The sequence below is a fragment of the Microtus pennsylvanicus genome, chromosome 17 (assembly GCF_037038515.1).
Source record: "Microtus pennsylvanicus isolate mMicPen1 chromosome 17, mMicPen1.hap1, whole genome shotgun sequence".
Taxonomy (NCBI): Eukaryota; Metazoa; Chordata; class Mammalia; order Rodentia; family Cricetidae; genus Microtus; species Microtus pennsylvanicus.
In genome coordinates this window covers 40,167,763-40,192,480 of record NC_134595.1, presented here as the reverse complement: position 1 = coordinate 40,192,480, position 24,718 = coordinate 40,167,763, and the positions used below count along the sequence as shown (strand labels likewise).

General features: G+C 44.9%; 1 protein-coding gene across 3 annotated transcripts in view; it reads left to right on the top strand.

The window, feature by feature from the left end:
* Epha4 (EPH receptor A4) overlaps positions 1-24,718 on the top strand; it is a 145,449-nt gene that overhangs the window by 43,024 nt on the left and 77,707 nt on the right. For all 3 annotated transcript variants that reach the window (XM_075952174.1, XM_075952175.1, XM_075952173.1), the window contains exon 4: positions 23,056-23,211. In XM_075952174.1, coding sequence (XP_075808289.1) covers positions 23,056-23,211 — 156 coding nt within the window. The remainder of the gene's footprint in view (positions 1-23,055; positions 23,212-24,718) is intronic.

The window sequence follows — 24,718 nt, the reverse complement described above, 5'->3', positions numbered from 1 at the left end:
AAAGTGTCCAGACAGGGTGGGCCTCCTGCCTGATTTAAAGGAAGCCAGGATAGGCCGGCAAGGGGTAGCTAGGAGTTCCAGCGAAAACATTGAAGTGGTTGGTGGGATTTTTTTTTTTTTGTCCTTTCTCTCTGGTTAATATATACTGTGTTATCCAGCCTGGAACTAGGATTGTTTGTACAGGAGACTTTCTGCTACAGAGGCAGCTATTTTTTTTTTTGGAGGTGGTTGCCCTTTCTTCTCTCTATCTGTGTATTTTTAACTCTGCAAGTACGTTCTTCTGTAAAGCTAATATGTTTGCTCTCCTACCTGAGAGACTCTTATCAGAGCTTTGCTGTGGATTACCTGCCTCCTATCAGGAATCTCCAAGTTTACCAAGGAGGGAACTGGGCATAGTTGTGTTTTAAACAACAGATAAGGTTCACCTGCTATAGGTGCAGGGAGGGGAAGTGGGAACACTTGGGAGTGGCGGCGAGGCCTGGGAAAGATACATAAACATCTTTAAAACATGAAAGAAAGTCTTTGTCTCTTCCCCGGGCACTTCAGGAATTGGGGGAAATCCAAGAGAGGTGCCTGTAGGGCATTATCAGGACACTAGGGCCTGATCATCTGAGTCTGAGCTGTTCTGTGGGGCAGTGCGGGTTAAGGTCCCAAATCTTTTTGCACCTGCTTCCTCTTCAAAACTGGAAATAGTAATAACAGTGTTACATCAGAGAAAGTGTGAGATCAATATAAGCCACCAGTAGTATGGAGACAGATTCTTGCCAACTTCTGTGATAAGTCCTTTAAAGTATTTGAGAAGATACCGCAAGAGGTCATGGACAGACAGCTCACCTCAAGTGCTGCCAATTCTGAATACAGGTGCATCTCCGTTGTTGAGGGTGGGTATTTATTGTAAGAGGACCACTTACTTGTTGGTTCCTGGCCGCTCAGCCCCCAAATAAACACACAGAAACTATATTATTTAAAACAATGTCTGGCCTCTAAGCTCCTATAGGCTAGCTCTTACATTTTAATTTAACCCATTTCTAGTAATCTGTGTATTGCCACATGGCTGTGGCTTGCTGGATAAAGTTCCATCTGGCTCCAGCAGGGCTTATGGCTTCTCTCTGACTCCACCCTTCTTTCTCCCAGCATTCAGTTTAGTTCTCCGCCTCCCTCCCTGCCCACCTAGCTCTGTTTCCCTGTAGCTCTGTTACAAGCCCAAAGAAGTTCCTTTATTAATCTGTGGTGTTCACAACATACAAAGGGGAATCCCATATCAGGTGGGAGCACTCATACCCAGCTGTAGGGATGAGAATGAGCTCTTAGGCTATGGCATCTCCGGTGGGACTAAATTATTGTCCTACGTTAGGAAATTATGACATTCTGTCCAGAGTCTTATGAGGTATGTGTCTGTCTTTTAGCTACCCCTAACCTTGGCCCTAATCTCATATTTCCTCTTGTCCCCCACTCCTAATGCTTTCTAGTGATAGGCTGGCAGGTAGATCCATGCCTGCAGATGTTAGTGAGAGGAATGGGCAGGTGGGCACACAGTTGTGTCTGTTAACCACAGGGACACGCCACTCGAAGGAAGGCCCTAAGAGCAGGAACAGGAGTGGGAAGGAGCGGGAAAGTTGGACGTAATTAGTCTTCACATTTTGTTTTATTCTCTCATGCCATTCTAAAGACACGGACTCTCTTACTCAGGACTTTTAGGCATGTGCAGGATTGTTTTTCTTGGTCATAGGCTCTATTAGGTTCTGAGCTCATAGGAGTGAGGAAGGAACTCTGGAGGCTTAGTAGCATGCTCTGCGTCTGCCCCAGAATAATTCAAGTGCTGAGCTTGCTACACCTTTGCCATGAACAATCAGGCACTTGGTTAACTCACACCTACCTGCCTCAGTTTCCTTAATTTAAGCTGGATGTGATACTTTTTTTCTTACTCATAGAGTTGCTACTAATTGCCATTATGTATGCAAAGAACTAAGCCGTAAAAAATAACCCTTCTGTAAACATTAGTAATACGTATTTTTGGAATGTGCTAAACCTTAATCTGACTCCCATTTTGACTAGTTAACTACTTGGAATCTTTGCTGACCCTGTTTTCTTACCTAGACAAAGCCATGGGCAAAGGCTGGGTCTAATTCCAAGTTGCAAAAAGAGACCTACCACTGTGGAGACATAGCCCCTCAGGGGATCCAACTGATGCTTGTTTTTTTTTTCCTCATCCTTACTCTCTTTTCTTAAGAACATAGTAACTGGAAGACACATTCATTCTATATGGAAGAAGAAACAGGATCACAAAAGAGGAACCAGACACCCAGTACCTAGTTTGAATACATTGTGGCCAGTCCTTTTCTTTCCTTGCATGAGCGAACCCCATTTCACTGATGAGGGTTACATTTCACGTTCCGCTGCTCTGGAATGGCAGCACCATCGCTCATTTCAGGTGTGTCTGACCGCTGAGCCTGTCTGTCTGTCTTTGCTGATGGAACCCCGGAGTGGTGTGGCCAGGGGCTGGCTGCTGCCGGAACTAACGAACTTAAATGAAAGACTTTCCTTCCTCATCTTATCTAACTGGAAAGCAATTTAGGGAGCATATGACAGCTCATTTTCCTCCTCATCTCTAATATGCAGATCCACGAGTCATAAAATGAACCTTTTAAATAGATTGTGTACCTTGCCCATTGAGCCCAGTGCAGGTTTTCATTCCACTAAATGGGACGCTTCAGGCAGCATAAAAGATGTCCTCTCTGCGGCCACATTGTGGGGACAAATGACCTGCAACTGCTTTGTCCCGAGGCCACTTCAAGCGCCACTTACTTGACAGATTGGTCCAGTTTACATCAATTTTTATCACATTCCTTTATGAAACAAATGTCTATCACGGGCTGTAGTTTGGCAAGCACCAGAGAATGTTACGCTCCCTTTAGTAGGCTCTAAAGTTACGTATTGATAAACTTTGCCTTCTTATCCCCCAACTCCACTCCTCAGGTTGAGGTAGGACACATTTAAGGATGGAAGGATTTTGAAAATAAGATCATTGCTTGGAAATTTTAATTTTAAATACCTGTATTATTAGGAAACAGATCCGCCGTACATTTTCAATCCTCAGCAATAGTTGTAAAATGGGAGCAAATCCAGATTCATTTCTTCCTCCAGCTAAGAAACCTTAGTGGTGGCAGCTGAGTCTGGTTGTTGAGTAACCTGGATGAACACTTGAGTGAGATACTGAGAAATCCAGAGAAATTCCTTACACACTTTATCTTCCCTGCCTAGGCAAAGTCATTAAGACCCCTATAAACTTTATGTAGATAGTTAAGAATTCGAGACATTCTTAAAGGTCACCAGGTACAATGTCCCACCTGCTTTTTTCTAGTTTGTGTGGGTGTAGGCTGGGCAAGGTGACACATACCTTTAATAGGAGCGCTCTGAGTTTCAGGGCAGCCAGGGCTGCCTCAAGATTATAAATACGTAAAAACAGAAAGAAAGAAAGAAAGAAAGAAAGAAGGAAGGAAGGAAGGAAGGAAGGAAGGAAGGAAGAAGGAAGGAAGGAAGGAAGGAAGAAAGAAAGGCTGGTTGTAAAGTCTACATTGGTAAGTTCAAGCATCTTACTTGCAGACACACTCCAGTCTTGACCTGCTTGCTTCCGTTCCTGCTTCCGTTCAGCCGAGACAATCTCGGGTCTACCTTTTAATAGCATGTAACATCCTAACAGAAAAGATGTTCATAGGTCTTGGGTATCCCTTTCTCCCTGTCCTTAACCCAAGCCTAAGTGTGGAGTGAAGTTGACCACTGGAAGTCACAGCAGTAGATAGAACAGCTCAGAATAGGGAAAGCGTCTGTATAAAAATCTCTCTTGGCTAATTATGTTCCACGCACCGAGCGTTGTTGTGCCTGAAATAATAAGTATTTCATAATCTCTCTCTCTCTCTTTTTTAAGTAGCTTAACACAGTTTAAAAGAAAAACCATCAAAGGGTGGGATATAATAAAATATGAGCCATAGGAAATTTCAAATGAATGCAGATGCTATTCAAGTTAATAAAATGCAAATATATTTTAAAGAGGCATTAAATGTGCCATGGTATACTTCTCAAAGAATGCATACTAAAAGTAGACCTGTCAAGGGGGTTCATCAGAATGTTATCATGTCATTATAAAACATGAATTTTCAGGATGATTGATGGCTTTCTTTCATTTGTTCAGAATCATCAGCTTATAGGGGAAAAAGTCAGAGACTGCCCGAACTTTCAGAAATAAGCTTTGAGAAGCACAGGCTTAAAATTCTAGGGCTTCAAGGCTGAGGCAGGAGGATCATGAGTTTAAGGCTAGCTTGGACTATGCAGTGAGCAGTTGTCTTTGGGTGGGGAGGGGTGGAAGAGAACAATTGGAACCGAACAGCCTCCTAAATAAGTAGACAGAGGAGGGTAAGAAGCCTTGTTCTCTAGGCCTCTCTGCTGGGTGCTGAGGAACAAAGGAAGTGGGTGGGGTTCGGTAGTCGAGGCAGAAACGGTGCGTAGAGAAGCATTAATTTGAATTCTGACTCCTGAGTGCTTTAAGGCTGGTTGAGGTGGTGCCTGCCTTGCTTTAGGAAGGAGTTAAAACGTAAGACATTTGCTGCTGCAAATGTGTGAACTCACTCCAAATGAGCGCAAATGGTGCCCAGTCCACTTCTACTGAAGTTGTAGGGCATTAGGGGACAAATGGGGGTCGAATGCCAAATGGGAGCCAAGCTTCCTCTTTGAATTGTGTGGCCTAGAATGGGAGAGGGGCACAATAGGGATTGTGGCATAATCATCCATGATCGTTTTATTTACCACCCAGATTTTAAAATCTTTAGATTGACCTAATGACCCATCAAGAGAAAGAGGGAAGAATATAGACTCTTCCCTCTTTAAGGGAAAGATTTTAGTTCCAGAGACCTGTTTGGGACCGTGCAGACTGTAGCAGAGGCAGATGGCTTTTGTTTATTTGGGATCTGCTATGGTGGTACTCAGGCCTGTATTTGAGTGTTTGTTTTGGTTCTTCTAGAATATGCTACGCATTGATCTTTACCACTCCTCTTCCTTAATCCTGGGAGGGGCTCCCTTCCCTGGGTAGCACTGATAGCATTGACGCTGGTGTGGAGCTGGACTGGTGTCCTCCTAGGTAGGAGGGTTTCTTTACAGCTAGAGAAAGAGGAAGGAAGAAAGGAAGACCTCAGCAAATTGACCTGAGAGCAGAAGGGAGGGTGTGGGGTTTCTTGATTCTGTCCCAGGTCCCCTCCTCTCCACCCTCTCCTCTCTCCCCTTTCCTTGATTCCCCTGTAGGAATAACCTTATGTTTTCCACTTCAAAGCAAAATGAGACTCTGTTGTCTCTGATCCCTTCCCAGAAAGAAAGTTCAGTGGGGGCCTTGGCATCTTCTGTGGCCACAGGAGTGTGGTATTTTCGCTTTTTAAACGATCATGATTGGTTTAATTAAAAAAAAAATTAAAATTACTTTGCGAGGCACCCTGGGTGTTGGGCTGGACTGTTTGAAGCAAGGAGCTACTTTGGCAGTGAAAGTTTGCCAAGTGGATTGTGTGTGGGAGGGTGTGACTAACCCAGCCCGGACCTTATCTCTAATCCTGGGCTCCCAAGCCTGCCTGGGATAGGGCTTTCCTCACTAACTCCACGCCCTCCAAGATAATGCGCTCTCTTTCTCTGTCTCTCTGTCTCTGTCTCTCTGTTTCTCTCTCTCTCTCTCTCTCTCTCTCTCTCTCTCTCTCTCTCTCTCTCTCTCTCCAGATCTAAGTAGTGTAACTTTTCAAAATGCTTCTATTCTCCAAAAAGAGTCTCATTTCCTGGTGGGCCACCCGAGCCACAAGCTCCTTACAACCCCTGGGTGACCAGAGCTCCAGCCAGAGGCCGTGGAAAGCCATTTTCCCGGCCCCTCCCAGCCTGCAGGGATTACCAGCAATCCTTTTTCTGCCTGCCTGGGGTGGGATTGTCCTGGCTTCCCTTTTGGCAACTTCCAACAGAGCCTGTGCTGTCGGAAGGCCATTCGAAGGGAAATGCAAGTCACAAAGGCAATGGGAACAAGAAAAAGAACCTGAGAAAATCTCTGTGAAGCTTGTAGCTGGAGGGTGGGTAGGGTTGCCTTTTATGTCCGGGTGCTAGGGGTGGTCAACAGCGTAGATGCTAAACACAGCGGGGGGGGGGGGGGGGGGGACACCATTCATTGCAGTCAGTGAGCATCCGATAGTGATGCTTAGCAGCTTCAGTTACCGGAGTCATTGGAAACATTAGCACTAAAACAGGATAGGTGTACTTGCTGCTGCTGCTGCTGCTGCTACTGCTGCTATTGTTCAGCTTGGAGTGTGTTCTGCAACACCAGTTTCCAAAAGAATGTGCTTTTTCGAATTACAGTTGTGAAGAAGAACAGTACCGAGTGGCCCTCTCTGGGCATCAGTGGCACCATCTGTAATCTTGGTACTTGGGAAGTTCAGGCAGGAAGATCATGAGTTCTGGGCAAGCCTGGGCTACACAGCTGGAAGGAAAGAAGAAGAAGAAAGCAATGAAAAGAAGGAGGAGGGGAGGAAGTGGTCTGTAGATGAGGCTTCATTCCTACTTTTACGCAGCTTCAGGCATCTGGGAAAGGGTCTCATTTCCTGTAAGTTTGAGGTGAAGACCGAAGTTCCCAAATCCGGGACAATCAAGAAGAGAAGGCCCGCAGAAGCAAATCTAGAGCAGACAACATCATTCTCACAGTCGGGGCAGGTGGCCTGTCAGTGAGGGGATGAGAAAGGAATACCTCACCAGTAGCTACCTGATGCCATTCCACAAACTTCTTTCAGGTCTGACACCCTGGCAGGTTTCACCAGCTGCATTTAATTCTCTGGGTTGAATCATACCCAGGAAGCTGGCCCCTGGTGGGCCCTGGGAGTCACAGTACTGTCATGAAGCTGCTATCAAGGTGTGGCCCTCCTTAAGTGGTCAGGACCAGGCCTGATTCCAACCTCCTAAAGGCTACAGTAGAGGAGGCGGCTTGAGCCTAATTAGCCGTGGAAGCAATGGCCCCACGCAGGTGGATCTAGACGTGACTCATGGCCGGAGACAGAGCCAAGGGGAAACAGAAATCTCTCCTGTGTCACTTGATTGGAATCTCAGGTCTACTTAAGGGAGCGTTTTCTGAGGGTGAGGACGAACAAGGTTAGTCTCCTATGTCACCGATATGGAACTTGACTCCTGCCCCCACCTCCTCCACTCAAGTCTCTTCGCTACCTCAGGGGCCCCTTAGCAGACCCTCTGTTCTGTCTCAGTAATAGTTCGGGGGGCCCTCATTCCAATAGCCAGTGGGAACCTTTGCTTTTCCAGGGTACATGTAAGGCAAGCACTCTGCCCCTGCCCCACATCAGTAGCTCCAGATCCCATTGCCATTCTGAGGACGCCACCAGAGACTGCTGTGTACATCTGTCTGTCTTCTTGGGTCCTGGGCTTGGCATTTCTCTCAAAGCTCCGAACAGCAAGCCTTCCCTTTCTCCTCTGGCTTACACATTTAGTCCTCACTTCTTGCCTGCTTCCCCGTGTACTCTTCCTCCTTCCTGCCCCTTTCTTAACTGACTTCCCAGCTCCACCCCCTCCCCATGCTGAATTCTACGTTTGCTCCCCTAGACTGTGTGTCCGGGAAAGCCTAGACCTTGTTTGCCACCCTCTCTCCCTATGCCGATCTCGGCACAGATGAGTTTAACACCTCATGATACCTGTTGGGTGTGGAAGTTCTCATCCATAATCCCAAGAGTCAGGAGCATTGTTGCAAATGTGAGAGCAATCTATTAGACACTTGTACAGTTAGTTCTAGGCCAGCCTCAGTCATAACGTGAGTGCTATCTCAAAACACCCCTATATGGGAGGGGGGAGGCTAAACTTGTAAAAATTAGAGGTGCTTAAGCCTTGGAGATCCGTAAGTTGAAGTTGAGTTTGAAGAGTTTATTGGGAACACCACACTACTCAGTGGGGGAAGGAAGACTGGAATGCGAAGTAGGTAGCTTCTGAGCCAAGCTATCCACATCCTAGATTGGTGCAGAGCCACTGAGTTTACCTGTGGCAAGGGTATGGTTGGACCCACCTGTAATCCCAGCACAGAGACAGGTCCATGGAGTTCAGGCCAACCAGAGCTACACAGTGAGACTTGCTATATACAAACATACAGACTAAGCTGGTAAATGCGGAGATGGAGGATAAACAGCCTTTCCATTTTCTGTGTCCCATTTCCATATTTCGTGATTCTTCTGTTCCTGCCTTTCCTTCTCTTTTTTGTTCTTCCCTTCCTTTTTCCTGTCGTTTTTCGTAGCTGCCTCCCTCCTTTCCTCCTCCTTCCCTCCCTTCCTTTTTCCTGTTGCTTTTCTTAGCTTTCTCCTTCCCTCCTTCTCTCCCTCCCTCCTTCCCTCCCTTCCTTTTTGAGTGGGGGAAAAGAGATACTCAAAGCCTCTGCGTTCCTTACGTGGATCCACTCGGGTTTTATATGAAAGACACCTCCCTATCATTTTTTCTTCCTTCATGACCCAACACTTTGGGAACAAGTTAGCATCATGCAATGTTTGTTAGTATTGTGTTTTCATCCCAGTTCTTTGGTATGGGGACTATTAGTTGAGAATGAACAAATGCATATAACCCGTGACTTGCTAGTTCCAGTACATTCCTGTTAGTGATTTATTATTTACATCTGAAAGTGATCTTCTGACCTCACTGATAATCCTCTTCAACAAAAGATAACCATGTTTCAAGTCATCGGTGTAAGCCAGATGTACTTGAAAGGGACAAAGAATTCACCTGTGAGCACTTTTGGCACCTTGCCCTTTCCCATGAATTCAATCTGATGACACAGGAGGCTGGGCTGCCAGGGGCTGCCACAGCGCTTGCTGCAGAACCTCCCAGGGCTCCTGAAGATGGAACCAGACCCATTTGCCAGCCTGGTCAGGAGCAGCTAGAGACCAACTCTTTCTTCTTTCCAAGAGGGGATTTGAATGTAAATCTCCTCGCAGCTCCTCTAGGGATGTGGACAGTCAAAAGCCCACAGGTAAATCTTGGGTAGGCTGCTAAGTCTCCTTGGCTAATAGATGAGCTCTCTGTTGCCAGATGTTTTGACTAGCAGCTTAGACTGACTTCTTGGGACAATATTCACCTCCAGCTAATGAGTTCTTAATGCACAAAATTGTGTGCATGCACATACACATACAAGCGAACACACTCAGCTTTCAGGGAGATGATGGGGTGCAATGGAAGTTAAGGTGGTGGCTTGGTACTAGCATCTGTGTATTAGCAAGAGCATCGGTACTGTCCTAGGTGTTTGGGCTTTGCACACACACACACACACACACACTTTCAGGGTTGTGTCGAAGTGCTTGGAAGTTAGGGTGGTGGTTTGGTACTAGCATCATCGGTGCCGTCCCAGGTGTTTGGGCTGCTCCTCTTTGCAGTGACCCCTTGTTCTGCCCTGCATCTAACTGAAAGCATATACGCCAGGGTCTCCATAAATTCACATGGTCTAGGCGAGGTCTCTTTGGGGAAGTCCTGGAGGGGTTTTTATTTTGTTCTCCTCAGCAGGCATCAAGCAAGGCTGGAATAGCCCAGCACATATAACATTAAATGCTGGCAGATAGTTTTATAAACGCTTTAATCCGATAACATGTAATACCAAAACCAGATGTTTAGCATGATCGTATCTGTTTAACATAAATCATGTTTTAAAAGATCATGGAGACCCCGAACTTTCAAATTCTCTTTCAAAAGATTCACAGCACATGAAATGTTTGAAGCACACGAAGGTGACAGTGAACCTAGGCCTCCACCGAGACCAGGAAGACACTGCTAAATATCAGCAGTGGGGAAATCGAATTCTTTTAAAACCTCATTTTTTTTCCCCTTCCCCCTGAAATCCTCAGGCTCCATCAACATAACAAAAAGAAAGAAGCTCAGCCAGCAGTTATGACTCCAGTCATTTCAGAGGCATAAATCATGGCTGGTGACAACTCAGGCTATAAAGTCGTTTGGGTGACAATGACTAGCTATGCTGCCTGAGTTAATCAAATAATTATTTAACAGGTGTTTCTCTTGCTCCGGCCCCAGCTTTACAACATATTTCAGTATCTTTTGCAGCCTCTAGTTTTAAGTAAATAGAGAAACTAAGCAAGCGAGGATTCAGTAGAAAGTTAGGACCAGAAGCAAGGCCTTTTGCTGCCTCTTGGTTCTTGTGCGAATCACCAGCTTGGCAGACGCCTTCAGTGCCCAGCCCGCTGGTTTCCTTGACAATCAATAACTACCATTTTAGCTTCCGCAGATGGAGCTAGCTTCCTGTAGAAGAAGCCTTCTCTCCGGCTGATTGATATTCAGGGTCTTGCATTGTGTCGGATGGTTTTTTCCTTCTGTTACTTCTACAGGCTATCACCTGGGCAAGGAGTAGAAGACGAAGGCCCCCTGAAAGTCTGAAGTCCCCTCTACTAGACATCACCCTTCAGATGTGAAAGGGAACTGTGATCTGCTCCCTGCATGGTGACAGCTTCCATAGTCCCAGCCTCTTATCTCTCAGATTAGGCTCCAGTAAAGTCACCCTCACGATTGTTAATGCGGTCTTTCCGCGATCCTTATGGAAAGGTTGAGTGAGTGCTTGTTGAAACGTGGATGGACATAGCTCTGTAGCTGCACCGGCGTGCGCATCTTATAGAGGATGCAGTTCTTAAACAATAGCGTTAGTGCACACCAATCCTGGCATTAAATTCAGGTTGGAGGAGAGTGGTTAGTGACCCAGGGAGGAGCAGCTGCTGTGATCTGTGCCTTGTCACCAGCAGGTCTTTAACGAACAAGGAGTCTGTATGCCCCCCAAATAGCAATGGGGGGAGAAGAAAATAGAAACTGATCGCAAAAGTCCATGCTCTGTAAAATGTCATGGGGGATCAAGGTTGCTGTTAGTGGCTCCGGATTGGCCTGACAGATGCACCCTCGGTAAGGATGGATAGTTTAGATGGCAGCTTTTATTTAAGTCTTTCCAAAGTCTCACGAGTTATTTTGAATAATTTTGCACTTCAACTAAAGGTAAATGTTTAACAATTTAGCATTTTTGCATTTAGGTCATCCTAAAATATTTGACTTTCTTCATATTAATTAACTTTTTGCAGTAGTGAATCTAGGACCTTGGGCACCTGAGACCAGTGCTCTGCCACTTAGTATATCCCTAATGCTTCAATTTTCCCTCTCTTTTTTAAGGGCTACTTATATAATGTGTATGAGCATTTTGACTGGGTGTATGTACATGTACCACATATGTGCCTGGTGTCTGCTGAGGCCAAGAGATGTTGGATCTCCTAGAACTGGAGTTGGGATGGTTGTAAGCCTCCATGCGGGGCCTGGGAACTGAACCCAGGCCCTTTGCAAGAGTTGCAAATACGCCGGGCGATGGTGGCGCACGCCTTTAATCCCAGCACTTAGGAGGCAGAGGCAGGCGGATCTCTGTGAGTTCGAGACCAGCCTGGTCTACAAGAGCTAGTTCCAGGGCAGGCTCCAAAGCCACAGAGAAACCCTGTCTCGAAAAAAACCAAAAAAAAAAAAAAAAAAAAACCAAAAAACAACAACAAAAAAAAAAGTTACAAATACTCTTAACTCCAGCCCCAGCACTGGCTTTTCTCTACAGTGTTCTTTTAAATTTCAGTCCTTGAATAACGTAAAACTTCAGTATACTGGGCAAACAAATGCTCCCCATCTTTTACTTGACCTTTAATTATTTTTATCGACATATTCATTCAAGTTATGTTCACCAATCAATTGAGAAAAATCAAGTTATTAGTTCCTTTATCTCATGTAAAATTCAGAAGGAAAGTCATCAATAAAACGGGAGAAATACACGAAATTTGAAGAGTTGTAGGCTTTAGGGAACTGCTAACCTGATTATTGCTTTTCCAGTGGTATGCACATATCTGATTTCTCTCTCTCTCTCTCTCTCTCTCTCTCTCTCTCTCTCTCTCTCTCTCTTTCTCCCTCTCTCTCTCTCTCTTTCTAAGACAGGATTTCTCTGTAGCTATGGAGCCTGTCCTGATACTCTGTAGCGAACTCTCAGAGATCCACCTGTCTCGGCCCCCCTGAGTGCTGGGATTAAAGGTGTGCGCCACCTCTGCCCAGCCTGTATTTTTTTATATAACAAAATGTCAATGCCCTAAGTGGGAAAATAAGCATGAGATTAGAGAAGGAGGAAAGGATCTTTATTTAGCAGAATGCATGTTTTAAAATTAGAATAAAAAGAACTCATTGTGACTATAGGTTGCTGCTGTTAGCTTCTGTTTTTAAAATTGATTCCATTGTATCAGTTTGAAATAATTTATCCATTTGTTTCTTTTGTTGCTGTTGTTTTGTTTTTATTTTAACTTTTTTGTTTGTTTCTTGAGACAGGGTTTCTCTGTAGTTTTCAGGCCTATCCTGGAACTCGCTCTGTAGACCAGGCTGCCCTTGAACTCACGGAGATCCACCTGCCTCTGCTCTGCCTCCTGAGTGCTGGGATTAAAGGCGTGCGCCACCACCGCCAGACTGTCCATTTGTTTCCATCTTCATCCCAATTGTACATGGCAGATTGCTCAGTTGTTAAAATGTTAAAATCCCCAACACCCAGGTACAAAGCCAGGCATGGATTCAAATCCGGGGTGGGAAGAGGCGAGGTGGCTGAGACCGATAGATCTCTAGCATGGAAAAGGGTTTCTTTCTATCCCTTTGCACCCATTGCACATGTTAGATTGCACAGTTTAGATCCCCCACAAGAAAATGAGACAAAATCACCATGTACATGAGGCATAAAAGACAGAAGCCATGATAGCCTCAGTGTGCTTGCTAGTCTGGTTCCGGTTATGGTGCAACCATTTTGCAGAAAGAATTGCCTGCCTCAGCTTCTCCTTTGTGGAACATCAAGATTCTTCTTAATTTCTTTTCTAACACCAAGCCCACTGGCCAGCTTAACCTGACCTATGAGTTCCAGTGTGAGAGAGACTAGTAGAAAAACCAAGATGTGACTGAGCAGTGGTGACACACACCTTTAATCCCAGTACTCAGGAGGCAGAGGCAAGCCGATCTTTGTGAGTTCGAGGCCAGCCTGGCTTACTAGAGCTAGTTCCAGGACAGGCTCCAAAGCTACAGAGAATACCTTGTCTTGAAAAAACCAAAAAACCAAAACAACAACAACAAAAACCTGGGTGTATTAAGTTTTTTCCAAATACCACCGTAGTGTTCTTCACTCTGTTCCCCTTTGCCGGTGTGCAGTAACTTTTAGAGGTCTTTCAAAATGAGCAACTTCATCTGAATTTGCTTCTGGATTTACTGCACCTCATGTGAAAACCAACCACATCTGACATTTTGGAATTACCCACCTATTTATGGGATTACACTGTCTTCTGTTCATAAAAGAGCAAGGCAATTTTCAGCATTGTTTCTTTTTGCCATTGGCCCCTCTTGTCTGTCTTCCTGAAAGCTGAGCAGTAAAAAGAGGAAGCCATGCCAGGCAGTGGGGAACCCCGATGGGTCTGGGCTTGTAAGAAGAGAGTGAGCGAGCGCACCACTAGGGAAAAGAAGAACCCACAAGAACCCGGCCCAGGGATGAACCTAATTAGACATTTTTTTAAACAGAAACTGCCTGCTACTTATTTTGCAATTAGATAAGTTATAGTTGTTATGAGCTTAATTCAGTCTCGGTTGTTTTATTTTTTTATAAGGGTAGACTAGATTAAAATTATAATGGAAAAAAATTGTACTCAGTACTAAAAAAAGAAAAAAAAACTAAAGTATTAGGAAAAAAAATTCAGTATGGCTTATCCCTCTTTTTGCCCCATCCGGGAGGTGTCTCTGAGTGAGCACGTCCCACACCACTTCATTCCTTTGGACATTGTCTTACCCAATCTCTATATGACGTTCGCAGGTGAGAATCAAAAAGTCCACGTAGTTACCATGTTTGTTTAAACTAACACATCCAATCAAAACTAGTGAAGCAGACACTTAGAAACTGCTTTTTCTAAAAAGCATTGAGGATGCTTGAGGTCCACCCTGGGGACAAGAAGCAAGAAGGAAGCCCTCATCTCCTGTCTCTGTCTGCCTGACTCCTAGGCTTCCAAACCACCACAGAGATAAGTCTTTGTCCACAAGCCTTTGTTCTTAATCTGTCCTCCTGAGTCACCTTGGATTCCAGGAATCCTGTGTTCTCCAACTTGGGAGGTTATCAATGAAGGTGGGCCCCACCCTGGAGCTGAAGCAGTTGCCTCCGTAGACTTGGCGACCACCTCACCCACCCAGAATTGAGGAAGTGACACTGGCTGTTCCTGCCTGTTTACGCCTCTTGCCCCACCTCTCTACTCTTCCTCTAAACCCAACATTCCTGTCTATATCTGAAGTGGACGCCACTGGGCCCTCTTTCCTGTTCCTCTTCCTGTGTGATCACCTTGACCAGGTCTCCTTCTGGTTTTTTGTTTTCTCACTGTCCCTTGCCTCTTGGCACAAGGAGGCCAGCAACCAACCCAAACTTATTGTTGGCGCTGTTGGAGCCTGGACTTCAGTTTTCCAAACTCTAGTAATGGTGGGGCTAAGAAGCAAGGCTGCTCCTCACTGTTCGCGGCATGAATTAGAGCGTGTTTTAACGCACAGCAGAAGTGGTCGAATTGCCGAGTAAGAGCATTTCTGTCGCCCATGTCGTCCTTCACTACATTCTATCTGTCGATTTTTACAAAACATCTCAGTCCCAAATAGCCTTTTAAAGACGGGATGGCCAGTCATCCCTTAGTAGACTTGGGTGAAATCAAGATGTTTGGTGTCTCTGTCACTCTCAGAGGGTTGGTGTGAAACTGCAGGGCCCAGATGATCTTTGAAGCTCATGTGCTGAAGTTCTAGGGACAAGGAGCGTTCATCCTGGTGCCTGGTCTTCTTTGAGCATTTGTCTAAAGATACTCTACTCCAGCTCTGTCTTCTAAGCATTATAGGCAAGTTATTTGTGTGCAGAACAAAGTAAGCTTTATTATGAGTTATCTCTCCGGACATTACAAAGTGGTCACATCGTGGGCATGCCCCTTCCTTCCCATCCGTAAAGCCTATTACTTGTCTTTTTGAATTAAAAAATATTTGTTCCTGTAGTGTTCCTGCAGTGTTTCTATATGGGGGTAGGTGGGGGATGAAGTGTTTTGAACTTGTATTTGCAATATAACTGTGCATTGACCTTTTAAGTGAATGCCGAGTCTGGGGCTGGAGCGATTGCTTAGTGTAAGAGGACTAACCATGCAGGCATGAAGACCCGAGTTCAGGTCCCAGTGCCCACATGAAAAGCCTAATGTAACTATGTGTGTACCTGTAACCTTAGTGGTATGGGGAGCCAGGATAGCAGGACCTCTGGGGCTCGCTGTCTGCTAGCCCAGTTCCAACCTCAGTGAGAGACCCTGTCTCAAAAGAAGGCTGAGTGGTAGGGCTTGCGGGGCTCCTGAAGGCTGCCCCTGCCCTACAGGCTCTGAGCACAGACACAAATCACACTCCCAGATAGACACACTGAGAGATGGATCTGTTCATCACTGGACGGTTCTCAGAATGGGGTTTTCGTTAGCCTCAAATTTTTAAAGAAATGAGCATTCTTCGGCCCCAGCAGACAATCATAAACACGGAGCCTGGCATTTGGGCTTTCATGTAAACTCTCCTATGTTGGTGCTGCCTCTTGAACTCTGCAAAAACTTGAACTCATGTCCTCTGCAAAAACAATGCATGGCTCTCTTAACAGCCCATCGTTCTCATTACCATCACCATCATTATTATTTAAACAGGATTATTCTAAGGATGGAATTCACTACTACCTAACGTTAACCTTGAACTGCTTCCTCCTGCTGTTCAGAGATCTTAGGGTGTGTTACCGCACCCAGATTCCAGATTTTTTATGGTGTAGATGAGCCATTTCAGTTCTGGGATGTTCATGAAAAGAAAGAAGTGAATTTAAAAGCACCCTAGCTGCAGAAGTTTGAAGGAGCTTAGAAGGCATCAGAAAACGGGGTAGGAATGTCCCCCGCCCAGGCCAGGCTGCATCATTTAATCAAGGAAAGAAAAATCAATTTAGAAGTGGTTTTACAACAACACGGAGCATATAACAGTAATCAGTGTTTCCAGTAAGATAAGCTGATAGGAAGTTTTCTATTTTGTAGTGACTGTTAGCAAGTGCTCTTTATTCAGACAAAGAGCAGAGGCTGTATATTCCAGCCCTTTCTAGCATGCTCCAAAAAGGGACGACCGTGGGCAAGGCAATCATTTTAGAGTGTCTGTCTCCATCATTGGCTGACAGTGTAGAGCCCCCTGAGCCCAATTCCGCCTGCTACCAGTTTTTATGTGACCTAAAAGCTAGTAATGTTTTTATGGATGGCATTTGCAATTGATTCGGTAATAGAAAACACTTTCCTTGAAGACCAATTAAGAGAAATGTTATATCTCCAATAAAGAATTCTGTTCTCATTAGTAAATATCTAATACAAAAAAGTAATTAACTATTACAGTGATTTCAAATCGAACCACTGTTTTCTATTCTGTTACGTAGTTCTTCGAAGTTACTTACTCTTTGGGTCTATAGAAGAGTCTGCTGACTCCAGCAAAAGGCGGTCTTTAAGGTCTTCTTAATGGTCCGCTTTCATTTATTCTCAATCTAGAAACGTGATTTGAATAATACGTGTTTGGCAGCATTTGGGCCTCTTCACTGGCAGCCCTGAGCCAGAGCTTCCTTCCTGTGATGGCTGTCAGTCTTCATCACCCTGTATCCTCTAGACGTAGCAGAAGATGCCAGCAACATTAGATCACACTGCTTAGATGAGAAAGCCAACCTCGTTTGTGTTTAATCCTTAAATGTTTTCTTTCTGCCTCAGTTTCCCCACCTGTAATGGGAAGAGAGTTATTGGCTAATGTTTACAGCTTTCCCAGATGTTACTCGGGCTTGCATGTTTTCATAAAATCTTAGGATCCACAATTCTTTATCACACAGGCTATTTTCCTCATTTATGCTTACATTATGATATGTGAACAGTTTATTAAAAGAGTGATTTTTTACACAGATCAGTGAGTGGCGTTAGTGTTTAAACTTGTAAATACACAAAATATGCTGTGTCTTGCGTGTAGTGGGCGGCAAGTGCACACCTATCAAACAAAAAGGAGAAGTGGAGAGGCCTTTGGGCCAAGAGCCAAATACTCCATAGGGACCGGTTTGCATAAAAGGCTCATTTTCCTTAGGGGATTCCTATTGGAGCCTCATCTCTGACCCCCTGGGGGTTCTATTTGAAGGACCAATCTGTTACATGGGAAGGTAACTTTTAACCCCCATTAGTTTGGACTGTGATCAAATTAGGTTTTGCACACAGATTAGCTACCTAAAAGCTAAACTTGAGGACATTGATCGTGCTCTTTGAGTTGGTTCTTCTGGGTGTGTTAATAAAAGTTCCTGGGTGTAGCTGATAGAGCCCCATAACTTACAGTGCCTACTTCTGCTAGTGTCTGTGTGTGTGTGTGTGTGTGCAAGCCTGCAAGGCCTAACGCTACCATTTCCAGAGCAATATTTATTGTTTGCTTGCTTATTTATTTATTTATTGTTTTTTTAATAGTTATTTATTATGTATGCAATATTCTGTCTGTGTGTATGTCTGCAGGCCAGAAGAGGGCACCAGACCTCATTCCAGATGGTTGTGAGCCACCATGTGGTTGCTGGGAATTGAACTCAGGACCTTTGGAAGAGCAGGCAATGCTCTTAACCACTGAGCCATCTCTCCAGCTCCCTATTTATTGTTTTTTTGAAACGGGGTTTCTCTGTAGCTTTGAATCCTGTCCTGGAAATTAGCTCTTGTAGACCAGGCTGGCCTCGAACTCACAGAGATCCTCCAGTCTCTGCCTCCTGAGTGCTGGAATTAAAAGCATGCACCACCACCGCCTGGCCCAGAGAAATATTTATTATAAAAAAGAAATATAATGGAAAAGCTGAAGAGCAAGTTTAAGGTGGCTAGTGGTCACACTGAAAAACAATCATATGTATGTATATACACGTTTTCTGTATGTTCATGTACATTTGCAAGTGTGCCTGGAGGCCAGAGGTCTATACTGTCTGTGGGCATTATTTTTTGAAGCAGGTCTCTTTGAATCTGGAGCTGTCTGATTTGGCTACACTGGCTGGCCAGGGAGCTCCAGTATGGCCTGGGATTTACAGGTGCATGACAAGCCTAATTTTCTTGTTGGAGTGTTGGGGATCCCCCTTCAGACCCTCTTGCTGATGCAGCAAGCACTTTACTCATGGAGTGGTCTGCACAGGCCCTGAAAAATATCGTAAAAGGTGAAATGCAAGTAATGAGGTAATGAGATTATTTATTCAAACTATTGGTGCAGCCAATAGACAATGAAGGTGAAATTAAGAAGATATAGGTGGCGGGGTTTGAGGTCCAGAGTGTATTTCTCTCCTCTAGCTGGCCTCTGTAGACCAGCCACATCCTCAAGTTCCCTGTAGGAAAGTGGCAGCCATGGAGGATCTTAGACCAGACAGTGGGTCACAGATGACAATATGGCTGTCAAAGGCAGCAGGGAGACAGGAACTCAGGCAGCGAAAGTTGAGTGACAGACACCTCCGCACTTCCCTACCCACCAATCAGAATTTTGCAGAAGGCCAGTCCTAAGGGCCGTGAACTCTGGAGTTAGATGCTCTGGAGGTAGATGCTTGCATGACTTTGAAGATTATTCACAACCCTGGTTTGCTGCAGCTGCTGAGCGCTGTTAGCACTTCAAGCACATGGGTTATGATGGCAGTTAAATTAAATACTCTGCGTAAATACAATAAACGCTCAATGGATGCTTGGCATTTGTCACCCAAATAGTCTTTTCTAGTTATTTTACAAATTAGTTTAAGATGAACTGTGAGGACAGCCAGGTACCGGGAATCTTTTTATAATTCCAGAAGAAAAGTGGTCAGGGTTTTTTCTCTCTCTTTGGGTTGAACTCCGGCTTCCAACTCAAGATCACCTAGCCCTCACCTCAGCCTCTCACATGGCTCTGTTCAGGGTCTTTTTCAAAGAGTGGCTCCCGCCAGCTCGTTAAATCTATGATTAAAACAAAACAAAACAAAACAAAATTAACAATGATTTTAAAACTTAAATTTGTATTAGCTGTTCTGTTTGAGACAGGGTCTCAATTGCAAAGACCAGGCTGTTAAGAGTTATAGCTCCTTCCTGTTTTGTATTCCTGTGTGCTGTGAGGTGTGGACTACTAAAAGCTATCTGTTCTGCTGTCTTTAGCGAAGACTCTTACAGTGAACCTTGTTACGGTTGTAGGTAAACTGATGCAAGCAATCTCTTCTTTTCCTCCCCTTCTCTATCTCCCTTTTTGTCCTCCATCTCTCCCTTTCCCCTCTCTATCTGCCTTTATGTCATGTTAGCATAAAGAAGAGACCAAGGAGAAGCTCAGGGGGTTTGGACGGCAAGTTGGCTATGCGGTTGTTGTGAGTTGCTTTTTCCATGGGGGACCCTGTTCATTCAGAACACCTTCAGTGGGGCAAGTGCAGAAGAAAGATGCTTCTCGAGGAACCGTTGGATTTGCTTATGAAGTCGTTTGCCTTCAAAAATACAGTTCTGAATCAACCAAGAGAGAATGACGGGAAATAAGCGTATGTCAATGTGCACTGTACCAAGTGCGTCTTTCACAGGAATTAGATTGAGAATAAAAGTGATGTCGAGCTTCTTAAGATGCTTAAGTAGGCTGGTGAATAGGTGTAGGATGCACTTCCGCATCTGTGGGCTAAGCTCTGAAAGGCTGAACCACACAGAGCAAAGAAATGGACCAAACCATCAATTTAGTAGGTCATTTTGAATGTAGGCAGCAAAATGGCTGCGTGTGTGAAAAGCCACTACTATATTTTGAAAGAGCCTTTCTAAGAATCCTGAAATATTAATAACATGGTCTTAATGCAGTTAAGGGTGGCAAGGGCTGCCGAAAATAGTACAATCACAATTATGTATTTTTTTTTTTGGCTTGTGCTTGTAAAAGCAAGAAGTTAAGAGTGGAAATAGTCAATGTGTTGAAAAGTGGCTTTCAATTTTCAAAATTGGTATAGAGCTTTGTATTTCCCAAATAAATTCACATATATTTATCCTTAGTAAGGTGTTAATGTGAGCTTTGAAGAAAAGAGAAAAACTACACGAACTCAGAAAGGCACCCCCTCCTCATTCACTGAAAGGCACCCCCTCCCCATTCACTGAAAGGCACCCCCTCCCCATTCACTGAAAGGCTGGTGCAATCAATGCTCAGCTTTAACAAATGAGAAGAAACACCTTCCAGTAGGAGTGTTGTGAGCTCCCGATGAATTTTGCAACTAGAATTTATCTAATTAGAATGCCACGCCCTTCCCGCCCCCTCTCAGCTCTGAATGTGGTGTGTTCACATCCTACTGCTTGGTCACTGACTAATTTCTATCAATTATCACCTTCTCTTTTCACTGTGCAACTTGAGATTTTAGGTAAAAGTCAAAGTGTGCGTGAATTAGCCGGGAATGTGCAGTGTATACTCAAAGATGTTAAAATCGTTTGTGTCTTGTTGATAATTATACCACGAGTTGCCTCCAGTTGCTTGTGTCTTCTGTGACTCACTGAGTGAGAGGGGACTCAGGGAGTTTGTGTCCATGTTTAGGGTCTCTTCTTGTTTGATGCGGGACCATGCAGTTTGATTTTTCGGCTTCTTCCCAAGGTCTGGGTTGCAGTTTTTTATGAAAACCCTCGGGCCATCTTAAACATGACCATAAGCACCTTGCAAGCTGAACCTTATCTAATTACGGGATGCCTGTGAACTTGGGAGACACATAAATCACAGTCACCAAAGCAATTTGTTTGTCTAAGGTGCTTCGGTCCAGTGAAAGACAGAAAGCAAATAAGGAAGAGGTTGATCTGGGAGCACTGTTATTGTCGGTGTTCCACAGGCCATAAAGTTTTAGCTCGTTGCGGGAGACTCCATAAACAAGTTTATCTAATAGGAATGAAGTAACTGTGTGTGCGTGCCTTCCTGAGCACCCACCGGAGTCCCTCTCCGCTTGTCATTGTGGACGATGATAAAGAAGAAAATGCTAGCAGGCCAATCCAGAGGGTGAGGGGTGGACTTCAGTGGAGGCTTCATGGATCAACGGAGCAGCTCTCTACGGCTGCGGGTCTCTACAATAGTATTTCCACAGAAAACCCAGCATGTGTGGACGCTCAGACATCTGTTCCTTTCACACAGGTCCCTGAGTGGCCACTGTGGCTGATCTCTTGCATTTTAGGCTAGTGAAAGGCATGCAAGGGGATCCCTCATCCAGATGGGGGCTTTGATAGTATTGACATGATCTGAGAAGATGATAGATGAAGCCAGCATTGAGAAAAGCATGCTGGGGAAATTGTGGATAGCTCATTTTCTTTTCCATCCTCAGCCGGTCGGGAATAACTTAATTATCATTGTCCTTATCTGTGACCTTAATACCTGATGGCGCTGGTCTGTTTATTTTAGGTTGGGATAGGCTTGGGGAGTAATCATGAAGAGTGGGGAGGAAAAAGAGGGGAAGGGAGCAAAGCCTTATTAATTAATTTTTATGATGAGGTTTTGCAGCATTATTGAATTTTTCCACATTACTGAAAGTGGTCCTCAGTGTCCGTGGGATGTTTGTAAAGATGAGATCATGGAAAGCGGGTCAGGTGCGTTAAAGGACTGTAGGAACCTGTGTTCTCTGTATTCGCCTCTTGTGGGGTGCTCACGGCAGGGGAGAGGGAGCGGGCTAAAAATGGAGGCAGGGAAATACAGGAGGGCCTCTCATGCTTGAGAATAAACACCACTTATTAACCTTTTTCTTTTCTTTTTCTTTTTTTTTTTAAAGATTTATTTATTTATTATGTATACAACATTCTGCCTCGATGTATGCCCGCAGGCCAGAGGAGGGCGCCAGATCTCAGTACAGATGGTTTGGAGCCACCATGTGGTTGCTGGGAATTGAACTCAGGACCTTTGGAAGAGCAGGCAATGCTCTTAACCACTGAGCCATCTCTCCAGCCCCTGTTAGCCGGTTTTTAAGTAAGCTACTTATCCTGTACTGGTCCAGAGTCTATCTTCAAGTCATCTTCTTTGTGTTGTTCTGAAAGCGAATGGCTCATGCCTTACAAGCTCGTGTCTTTCATGAATGCCTTTGTTGGGTTTTCAAGCTGATTCTCTGTAGCCATAATTAGAAAATAGCCGCCAACCAATTGTTTTGTTTTGTTTGGTAGCATTTGAACACATACATTTCCATCTGGTTGATTCAATAAAAGACACCCCCCCCCCAAACACACACACACACACACACACACACACACACACTTATAAAATCCAAAGTAAGTGACTGAAAATCCAGGTTCTGGGGAGCTGCACACTTAGCGGTCAAAGATGGCCACTGAAATTTAACCAGGCCTAAGGTCTTAAAAGGACAATTACCTGGTGGAAGCTGGATTCTTCCTTTCAAAGGTGCCTCTAGTGCTTTGTAAGGGGGCTACAGTAAGATTGATCAGGATAATGCCTCTTAATGGCTGCTGCCTTCCAGAGAGACTCCAATAAACTTTCATTGTACTGCACTTGATCACACTAGTTTTTAAAAAGCAGTGTCCTTTAGAAGCTCCTTGACACATAACCAGAATTGCCAGTGAGCCTTAAAGAGAAGCTGTGATGCTGGGTGTGTGGCCGAGTTGCTACAATGCTTGCCCAGCAAGCAGAAAGCTCTGGGTTTGATCCCCAGCCATCAGGAGGTAGAGGTAGAAGGAGAAGACATTGAAGGCCGGCCACTCTCAGCTACATGGAAAGCTTGGCTGGGGTTTACATGAGACCATGAGACCCTGTCAATTCATGTTTTGGGTTGGTTTGCCCTGCATTTCAAGCTGGGTAATCCCTAAGATGAACAACACCCCCCTCACCACACACACACACACACACACACACACACACACACACACACACACACACCCCTTTTCTGCCATCCAGGGAATGCTTGCCCATTTTGCTTTGATGTTCCTGCAGCGGTTCATGTTTGTTTGTTTTTTTCTCTTTCCTCCTTCCCCGTAGCTTGCAAAATTGGATATTACAAAGCTCTCTCCACGGACGCCACCTGTGCCAAGTGTCCACCCCACAGCTACTCCGTCTGGGAAGGAGCCACCTCGTGCACCTGTGACCGAGGCTTCTTTAGAGCCGACAACGACGCTGCGTCTATGCCCTGCACCCGTAAGTGCTTTGCTTGTCTCCTGTCTCCCGCGATGCCAGCAGCTTTCATTACCACCTAGCAGGGTGCTGCCAGGACTTCTCCCAGGATAACCTTGCAGGGGGCAAATTAGATAGCAAGCTCACATCCCCTTGCTATCATACAGGAAGCGTGCTTAGGAAAAGAAAGGCTCCTCCCCCCCCCCCCCAACTCTTTCTGGTTGCCTTCACAATGCACAGCTGCCACAGACTACTTTGTGGAGCAAAGATTGAGTGTTTAGGTTGTCTGACAGTGTAATTACAGCGGGGAATGGAATTTATAAATGGCCTTACCGTTGAGTCGAGGGCTGGGGGAGACCTGACAACCACAGGAGAAAGAGAGAGCGGACCAGGATTTGGGGACATGTTTCAGTCCTGTACGAGGCCGTTCGGAGTGCTCTGAGGTCATTGCTTGGGTTTTCATTTTACCTCTTCCTGCTTTCGTCTCAGTTCTGTGTTCATAACACTTAGGCCAGGGCCCTAATAAATGCTGATTTCGTATGAGGCACTTAATAAAGGCTGGCCTAATGAATGGATGGTGTTGGCAAGCCCGGTGTGAAGCTGGATGGGGAAACCTCTTCTCACACTTTATTTGGACAATGTTCCCAAGGTGTTGCCACAGACCTTGCCTTGGCTTTGACCTTGAGCAAGGCAGAAATGATAGGGGACCCCCCCCCGATATTTCAGTCATATTTCGCACTAGTACTGTCTTTCAGCTCACATCCTGGTCATGTGGCATACAGGACTTGCAGTTTAAAGTTCGTTTCTCAATTTCGGTTTACTGGCAGAGTGGCTGCTTAGCCTCTGATGTCTTAATTTTCCTCGCTGTCGAATGGCACTAATCATAGCACGTGTTATATATCTTCATTCAGAAAAGCTCCACATTTAAAGATTTGGGGGATTCGTGTGATATTTGCATATACACAGAGTTACCGTTTGGAATGAGGCCCAAGTCTAAATATGTGTTATCCTCATAGCTTGATGGTAACTTTATATGCAGTGTTTCTCTGTTTTCACGGAAGTCTCTCACATGAGGTCAGCTGTGGAATTTGTCCCCTTTATCACGTCTCTCTCCTAAAAAGGCCCCAGGTTCTAGAGCACTTTGGAATTTGTAGGTTAGAAACGCTCCCTCTCTGTCTCCCTCAGGTCTGTTGTTATTAGCTATTCTCATATTGGTGCGTGTCAGTCATGTGTAAAAACAATTCTACTCTTTAGGTTTTACTATTATTATTATGACTGTTATTATTTTGATTTATTTTTAACTGCTGTAAATTACAGATGGACCAGACTGGGCTGGCATCACTGAATATAGATGCCACTTCTGGCTTTTGATCCACCAAAACCTTCAGGGAGTTTATTCTGTAGCATGATCAGGAACCACCGTTAGTAGGAGAAAAGAGAGAGGTTTCAGGTCCACCCTTCTCAGTGAACTTTTATGACATAAGGACTCTCTCTATTTCTGGAAAAAGACATCATGACTGTAGGCAGACAC